This window comes from Pelodiscus sinensis, chromosome 1 (genome assembly GCF_052426305.1).
Source record: "Pelodiscus sinensis isolate ZL-2025 chromosome 1, ASM5242630v1, whole genome shotgun sequence".
Taxonomy (NCBI): Eukaryota; Metazoa; Chordata; order Testudines; family Trionychidae; genus Pelodiscus; species Pelodiscus sinensis.
The window spans coordinates 359,951,936-359,960,967 of record NC_143052.1 but is presented as its reverse complement, the minus strand read 5'-3'; the positions used below and the strand labels follow the sequence as shown (position 1 = coordinate 359,960,967).

General features: G+C 51.3%; 1 protein-coding gene across 1 annotated transcript; it reads left to right on the top strand.

Moving 5' to 3' along the window:
* Nucleotides 1-334: 334 nt before the first annotated feature.
* LOC102462498 (olfactory receptor 52R1-like) lies at nt 335-1,258 on the top strand. Its single transcript, XM_006118859.2, has one exon. It carries the CDS (start codon nt 335-337, stop codon nt 1,256-1,258), a length of 924 nt encoding a protein of 307 aa, XP_006118921.2.
* The last annotated feature ends 7,774 nt before the right edge of the window (nt 1,259-9,032 follow it).

The window sequence follows — 9,032 nt, the reverse complement described above, 5'->3', positions numbered from 1 at the left end:
GTAAGGTTTCCCACATCTTACTATGTGGGAATTATGGACACAGGGAACATCATGAATTATGGAATTGGCATTAGCAGGCTCAGTGTTTCCTAATTCATTTCTCTGAATAATGAACATGCCATTTGTCAGGGTGGTAAGGGGCCAGTCTGCTTCAGCTAGTATATCTGCCTCCACTTTTATACGCTGTGTCTCATATTAACATTGTTTTTTCATCTAGGTACTTGTACTTGGGCCGTCACCCAAGACCCTGGGCACATACAAAAAGTAAGAAGAACACATAATACAAGTCGGAGAGACGATTCTGCCCAAAGTTGGATGCTTTCTCAACTACTTCATGCCAGATTCCAACACAACCGACTTCACCAACCCCTCCACTTTCATCCTGCTGGGCATCCCTGGTCTGGAGGCGGCCCGCGTTTGGATCGCCATCCCCTTCTGCGCCATGTATGCCATCGCCCTCTTGGGGAACTTCACCATCCTGTTCATCATAAAGAGGGAGCTGAGCCTTCATGGGCCCATGTACTATTTCCTCTGCATGCTGGCCGTCATTGATTTGGTCGTGTGTACATCCACTGTTCCCAAAATGCTGAGCATCTTCTGGTTCAATTCAAGGGAGATCAATTTCAGTGCCTGCCTCACCCAGCTGTTCTTCATTCACAGCTTCTCAGGGATGGAGTCTGGGATATTGGTGGCCATGGCTTTCGATCGCTACGTGGCCATTTGTGATCCCCTGAGACATTCCACCATCCTGACAAACCATGTGGTGGCAAAGATTGGCCTAACCGTGGTGCTGCGCAGCAGCATCATCTCACTGCCCTACCCCTTCCTGGTGAGGCAGTGGCCGTATTGCAGAACCAATGTCATCCCTGAGCCGTTCTGCGTGCACATTGCCGTGGTGAAGCTGGCCTGTGCCGACACCCGTGTGAGCAGTTACTATGGCCTCTTTGCACTATTCTGTGTGTTGGGTCTGGATGCAATTTTTATTGTAATATCCTACATCCAGATCCTCAGGGCCATCTTTAGACTTCCCACCAGGGATGCCCGGCACAAGACTTTTGGGACTTGTAGCTCACACCTCTGTGCTATCCTAATCTTCTACATCCCCGGTCTCTTCTCCTCCCTGACATACCGGTTTGGCCAGAATGTGCCCCAGCATTTCCATGTTCTTATTGGCAACGTGTACCTTCTGGTGCCCCCCATGCTCAACCCCATCATCTATGGGGTGAGGACCAGTCAGATCTGGAAGAGCCTCTTCTGATTCTTTGCTCATAAAGGGCCTTAACATTTTTGCCTGGTGCCCTGGCTCTTAGAGTGCTCTTCCCTGAATCACTCACCTTGCCATCAGAGACATTCCCTCTACTAATTTCTCCAAGCCCCGCCAAATCCCACATACTCCATTGGGACCTAGCCCCCATCTCCATGTCTTCTGCCATCTCCCTGTGCTTGTCCCTGTCTTTTATACTGTTCCATCCTCATCACTCAATGGATCTTCTCCACCTCCAACCCTGCCCTACCTCGGCCCTCTGAAGAAGGCAGGGGCGATTTGCGGTTAATGACTCAGTACCTTGTTGCTGCCTTGCAAGAGACAGACACAGCCAGATCCCCTTTGAGACACAGGTTCTGCTCGCAAGGAGTAACTACAGTCGAGATAAAACCCGTTTTCGTCAGTTACTCTACAGAGGGGCAGGTGTGGGAGGGATAGAACCTCCATAGAAGAGGGATCAGGGACATGAGTGGTTGGTCCAGCCCTTCAAAACAACAGTGACCAGGGGAGCCAGAAGATGCTGGGGAAGGAGAGAGGCCCAAGGGTGGCTGAGGGGACTCTAGGAGCAGGGCTGTGGCTGCAGCAGAGACAGACTCCAGCTGGGGAAGAAGCCAGGACTTGAAGGAAGAGGCCGCTGGACACGCTAGAGGGCGTCCACATGCGGGAGTTATTTCAAAATAACAAGGTGAGCAGCTACATACGAAGCCGGTTCTGTCGAAAGAACAACTCCTGCTTAGGAAGAGGAATCAGCTTATTTCAAAATAGTTATTTCGGGTGTTATTTTGTTGAAATACCCTGGGAGTGCAGACGTAGCCAACGTGTGCTCCTGGCGGATGGGAAGAAAGTGAGGCACATTGGAAAACATAACCCCAACCACACCTATGAAATGATGGGATCTAAATTATAGCCAAGGACGTTAGTTCATTAATCATTTATCAGGTGATGTTATGCTTAGGCAAAAGGTGTATGTTAATTAAAATTAAATGGTGAGGCTATAGATGTGTAGGACCGATCAGTAGTGAGGGGAACCCAGTGCTAGACATGAGTAGGAGAAACTGGAAGGCAGGATCCTGTAGGCTGAAGTCTACAAGACTATTTTAGGCCTTGAAAACTAGAAATAGTAACATAAGTGACTGGAAAATACCCTGTGCTCTCAGACTCTGAGAAAGTAGCTAAGTGATAAAATTGTGCAAAATGAATCATAAAATGCAGTAAAAGTGTGTCTGTCTCAGACCCGAGTTTTAATCTCAGGGTACAGGTTCTGAATCAGCGCTGATGCAAATAAAGGGACTACACTGACCCTCTCAAAATTGCAGTAGTAAGGTTTTCAGGGGACACGGCTCAATGAGCGAAGAGGGCTGGCACTGTTATGGCCATACACAGGATGTAGCTGTAGTCAGAATTATGTTACACAAACGGGAGCCCGGAATGGGAAAATTGAGCTTCCTCTAGGAGACTCCAGCCGGACCATCGCTCACCGGATGCCCCCACCATGAGAACCCCATCGGACCCTAACACTGTTTTTATGGTGGAGTGTGACTGTTTTTGTACCTGGGCATAAGTACGAGTGGGATTTCTACATGCTCGGGTAATCGTAGGGTTCACTGTAACTGTAATAAAACATAAACCAGACTAGACTTTGTCCCTATGGCTGTACCTGTGGTTGCTGCCTTCGGTCGGCTTGTGTTCCTGCAGACTCTATCTTTGAGTAAGCAGCAGAGGTGACTCTCTCTGTGTAGCCACCAGGGCCCAAGCCATGGTGGTGCAACAGCACCATGCAGAATAAATAAAAGAGGCTAAAAAATCAATGCTCCCTCTTCTTTTTTTCCATGAGCGTGCAGAATCAATTTTGCTATGTGCCCTGCTGTGTGTAAGGTGTGGAAATGCACCACCAGGAGTCCGTCTACACAGCAGAGCAAAAGTCGAATGAAGTGACGGAACTTGAGCTACGTCAATTGTACAGATGAAATGGAAATAGCTGAACTCAGCTTTTGGCACTATATGCACAGCAGGAAGCCGAAGGCAGAACTCTCTCCATTCCACTTCCCTTACCCCTCGTGAAATGAGGGTTACGGGAGTCAGTGTGAGAAGTCCCCCAGCTCGACATTATGTTGAAATAATGGCTTGCAGTGTGGATGCACTAACACTGCTGTGTAGATGGACCCCAGCAGAAAATCCCTTGAGCTATTATATACATATATTGATGTATCTGCATGTGCATAACGTTGTGGGTGTAAATAGATATAAACATGGAGAGAACTCCTACGCAAGGGCCCCCTGCATTTTTATTTGCCCACCGACAAGCTGAAGAGGAGAAGAGGCAAGGAGGAAGGGGAGACTGGCTTCTAGTGACTCCTGCTGTACCTGGAAACCTCTCTCCTCACTGTAACAGAACCTGTGGTTCAAGGATCGGCCATATATATATAAGTGACTCATTGTAAGTATCTATATCGCCAGCCAGGGCAGACTGGGTATTTCAGAACTCACTGCCCAAAGCATTCCATTTACACACGAGGGAGCAATAACATTTTGAAATGTTCAGAGCTGTCATAAGAACAGCCAGACTGGGTCAGACCAAAGATCCATCTAGCCCAGTGTCCTGTCTGCCAACAGTGGCCAGCACCAGATGCCCCATAGAGAGGGATCTCAACAGGTAATCCTCACTTGATCCCTCCTCTATCACCCAATTCCCGAGAAACAGAGGCCAGGGACACCGTTCCTACCCATCCTGGCCAATAGCCATTGATGGACCTAACCTCCATGAATCTATCTAGCTCTTTTTTGAACCATGTTAAAGTTCTAGCTTTCACTGCATCCTCTGGCAAGGAGTTCCACAGGTTGACTGTGTGCTGAGTGAAGAAAAACTTTCTTTTGTTTGTTTTAAACTTGCTGCCCATTAATTTCATTTGGCTACCCCTAGTTCTAATACTGTGGGAATAAGTAAATAACTTCTCCTTATTGACTTTCTCCACACCACTCATGATTTTGTATACCTCTACTCAAACTCTAAACTAGCAGAGAAGGGGTACGTGGGTGGGAGAAGGTGGGGTGGACTAAGGTAGAGAAGGAACTGGCCCCCAGGATTCCTCATCCACAGTAGATGGCAATAGGTCCCTCCCTGTTGTGTTGAGGCAGGACACAATGGTGAGGAAACTCAGAGTGCACAACAGGAGTGTGTACAAGTGTGCCCTCAGCGTGGTTTCAAAGTGAACTGGCTGCAAGTCCTGCATCTGGCTCCAGCTACACGCGTGGGAAAGTTTGAGGGGACAGGGTCACAGGTCAGGAGCATGATCAAAATGTCAGGAGGGCCCAGGGGGCAGAGCGTGGGAGGAGCAGCTGCCCCCAGGTTGCATTCGTGGTAGAAGGGAGAAGTGGTTTGCAGAGTCCCCCTTGGCGCTGCGCTCCAGAGGCTGATCCTGGAAGAAGTCACCAAAAATGAACCCCCCCCCTCCCCTCGGGCAGGACTGGGGAGAGTGGGCAGATGCCCTGACACTGGAGCATCCTTCAGGTGAAGAAAGGGGAGAAATTTCTCATTCATATCCAGCCCATTCCGAGTGTGACGCCGATGTGGGGTTGGGTTTCTTGGCTAGATAACCTGCCTGGATGTATTTGCTCTCTCCCATAGTCACTACCCACCCACCTGTGTGTGGTTCAGAGGGGTTTTGGCTACCCCGGTCTGCCTCCGAGTGAAGAGTCCGGGACAATCTCAGCATGTGAAGCAAGCCCTGGGGAGGGACCGTAGCTGGGACAGTGATGCAGATGGAGCCATCATTCGATTCCTTTTCTGTTGTATTTCTGTCCCAGCCAGGCCCGACTCCTGAAAACACCACTGTGCTGAAAAGGGCCCCGGGCAACCCCACTTGGCTGTTCCCCCCAAAATTCGGGATAGGGTGGGAGATGGGGAGGTCACTTTGCCCTGGGTGTGGGGGAGGAATCACACTGTGAATGGAGAAGTCCCCTTGGACATGCCCTGACCTGGGCCAGCCCAGCGGATTTCTGCACTGATCTCCGCCAGACCGACACGGTCAGAACGTTAGCCCCGTGCCTGGGGTGGAGCAGCTGAACCATTTGCACCGTTGGGGGCTGCAGGGTCTAGATTGCTGCTGACCTGCCCTCGGGACATCGGGGAGCCCACACGACGCTAGCAGGCTGGGAGAAGGACGCCTTTCCCCTCCCAATGGGCTTGCAGTCAGGCAGGATCCCATCCCTGGGCCTCCACCAGGTGGCAGTGACTTTTCAGGAGCTAATAGACTGGGTACGATAACTCTTGGGCGCCAGGCAGAGCCAAGTTCCCTGCCACAATCGATGGAGAATGGGGGTTTGGTCCAGTGTCCCGCAGCAGGATTCCCAGGCATTGTGCAGGTGGCAATTCATTAACCACAGCGAACCCACCTCCAGGGTGTGGGATGAATAATCCAAAAGGCCCAGTCTGCCCTGAGCGCGTGGGCCCCATTACCGACCTGCCATTTCTGCGCTCCCAGGAGAGGCTCACATGCTGCCATTCTCCAGGGGCGATTCCCTGCTCGCCTCTCGCTCATGGAGCCCGGGGATTGTCTGGGAGCCTGCCAAGCCGAGAGCCCGCTGGGACTCAGGAGGGGACTCATAAAGGTTGCGGCCCAGCATGGCGCGTGACAGACAGGAAAGAGTCGCACCCCGAGTGTCAGGGCTCTGCCTCCCCATGCAGAGAGGAGCGTTCCTCTCCCGCAGGACGGGATTGGGGTGAGTTGGGTCTTTGTGCATTAACGTGAGGGCCGAGGGGTCAGGGGGAGTCCATGTCTCAAGGCAAGAGACCCCAGGGCGGGAATTCACCAGCATGGCGACTGGAATGGCTCAGGATGGTCAGAAACACCCAGGGATCTGGCTGGTAAAAGAGGCACGAAAAACACATCAAACGGTGCGGATGCATATTTGCTTCTCAGAGCAGTTCCTTGTCTCCTGCTCTGTCCTGTCTGTTTCAAGAGCTTCCCTTGGGGGCTTTGGGTTCCTCTCTTCTTTCCCAAGTGCTCCACCTTCAGCAGCTTCCCCGTGCTGGGGGAAGTGCAGCCAAAGCCTCTGTGCTACCGGAGGGTTCGCCGCGAGACTGGGCCGACACCAGCCAGATTCTGCCCACAGCGGGTCACTCCAGAGTCACACTGGTCTACCTTAGATCAGAGTCGGGGCCTGTGTGGGAACTCCCTGCCTTTCACACCCAGCCTCTGAACGCCACGGAACTGGGGGCTTCCTCCAGTCCTTTCGAGCCCCGCCAGAACAGCACTCTCTGTGCTAGCACCCGAAGGCAGGCTTCACAGCCCAGAGCAGAAGGCTGGTGTTGAGGGTGAATCTGGTGCCTTTGAGATCACCGTTAAAACTCCCAACACAGCCCGGAGAGCACCCGAAATACACCCGTGGGCACTTAAATAACTGGACTGAGATCATCTCGCCATGAACCCCCAGTGACGATCGCTTGAGTCATGCCCTGGCCTCCAAGCCCAGTCGGCTCCTTCGGATCAAAGATGAACGGACAGAAGAAGTAGCTGAAATTGCAAACACCTAGCTTTAGAGGTGCAGCACAATCAGGACAGTAATATTTGTAAGGGGGATAGAGGGATCTGTTCTCCTTGTGCCCTGAGTCTTTAGGTCTGGAGAGGATGAGAAAACCCCCCAAAATAATAGAAAGAAAAGCAGGATTTTGGCCTGGAGGAAATCAATCGGTCCAGGAACGCACAGTGTGGGTGCATCTGCACTGCACTCGTAGCTTGAAATAAACTAGGCAATTCAAGCTGTGCAAATGGTGTCACTTATTTCCAGGGCATTTCTGAAACGTCTCTTAGTCCTCATAGAACCCAGTTTCCAGGGACGTCGGAATGGCGGTTTGGGGGGGTGGTACTGGAAGTATCCTGAACTAGCGCCGCTGTCTAGACACCCCCTGTGTGTGCCGTGGGGAGGAGTCGTGGAACTGAGGGAAACAGAGAATGGGCGTCCTGCCTAGAGCACAGAGGAGAGGTGGAACTAGGCCCCCTGGGCCAGCCTATAAAGTAGTGACTTGTAGCAAATAGTCGCTGATATCATCTCTCACGCAAACCATTCCTCCCCCGACCAGGGCCGCATTATGACTTTGGTGGGCCCATGAACTTCTGCCTTCATGGGCCCCTTCTTCCATAAAACAAAATATTAAAAATTATTTTTGATATAACTTTAAATACTTCAACATTTTTTATCTGTTTTAGGCAACATTTAATAGATTTTCGTGGACCCTAAAAGTTTCATTTTTTTCTGATGTGAGAAAAAAATTAAAACATTTTCTTCAACCCTAAAAGTTCATTTTTTTTCTTCTGATTTTAAAGGAAATTAAAACATTTTCGTGGGCCCCTAAAAGTCTCGTGGGATCTCGGCACTGTGCCTACTGTGCCTAATGGATAAATCGGCCCTGCCCCCCACAAGCAACCCCCCGGCAGCCTGATGCTCACGTCAGCAATTGCTGGCCCAGAAGCGCAGGCTCAGTACGGTCTGTCCGGGGCTGCTCTGCCTCAGAGCTTTGTGTCATTTTGAGTCTGTTCCTCTCGCCTTCCCCTCTTCGGCTGAGCTCCTGCTTCTGGGGTTCCCTTTGCCCCCAAACGGCTGTTCCGTCTGGTCTCCCACTTTACCACTTCAGGGGAGATGTTCCTGTAGCTGTTGCTGTGGGGCCTGTTCCTGGTTGAAGGGTGTAAATGTGTGGCAGGGATGGAGATCCCGGGGGCAGGCCGGCAGGGCTGAGGATCATGGAACAGGGCAGGGTGTACAGGGACAGGCAGAGCTGGGGGTTGCGGTGACAGGCAAGGAGTATAGACACTGCTGGAGGCAGTAGGGGCTCGGATTCGTGTGTACCGGGAGAGGTGGACAGTGTTGGTAAAATGTTATTTTTCCTTGTGATTGTGGGTCCCAGGCCAATATTCCTGGCCCTGGGTGCTCTGGGGCAGGCCCCAGGGTCTCTCTGCCCTAGCCAGCTGCAGAACTGCAGCCGGGGTGTCACCACCTTCCTTTAGGGCGGTTTCCAGCTCTTGTTGTTGTGTAACTTGAGGCATTTCACCGGTTCAAAGAAACATTGATTGCTGTGTGCCCCTGGGCCCATAGTGATCTTACTGTGTAGGGCCCTGCTGCCTGTGCCGGGCAGGCTAAAGACACACCCTGCTAAGCTTCCCATTGTTTCACAGATTGCACTTTTACATGGGAAGTTTCCTGGCTGGTCCCAGAACAAGGCAGATTGTTTACAGCTGGATAGCTAAGCATTGAGGGTAACCCCCGATGGTGTTCCTTTGCACATTTAAAACCACAAAGCGTTCTACAGGCCATATACCCAACCTTACACACAAAAAGGACACCCCCGTCCCCAACTCAGATACACAGCCCCGGCGGATTAGGACACGAAGGTTGATGAGTTACATGAGGCCATTTGTCCCAAGCACCTTTGAGTGACGAAGATTTATGTCCATAAGTCTGTTTCCCAGACATGGGGAGAGGGTCTGGCACAGCACAGAGTGCTCATCAGTGCCGCTTCCCTTTCCACAGAAGAAGACTCCAGGAAACATGTGAGGAAAGAAGCCTGAAACGGGGGAACCGCTAGATCCAGGCGAAAGCGGGTTCTGGGCCTTTGCATGGGACCCTAGCCATAGCATGGAGCTTAGTTTTCATTTTTTGTTGTTTGCTAGGCAATCTGCTTACATTCCAAGTGATTACAGGCAATGTTCCCTCTCATTTTTCCCTTCCGTGTGCAGAATAAATGTTGTTCTGTGCACTGAGGCATGTGCAGATG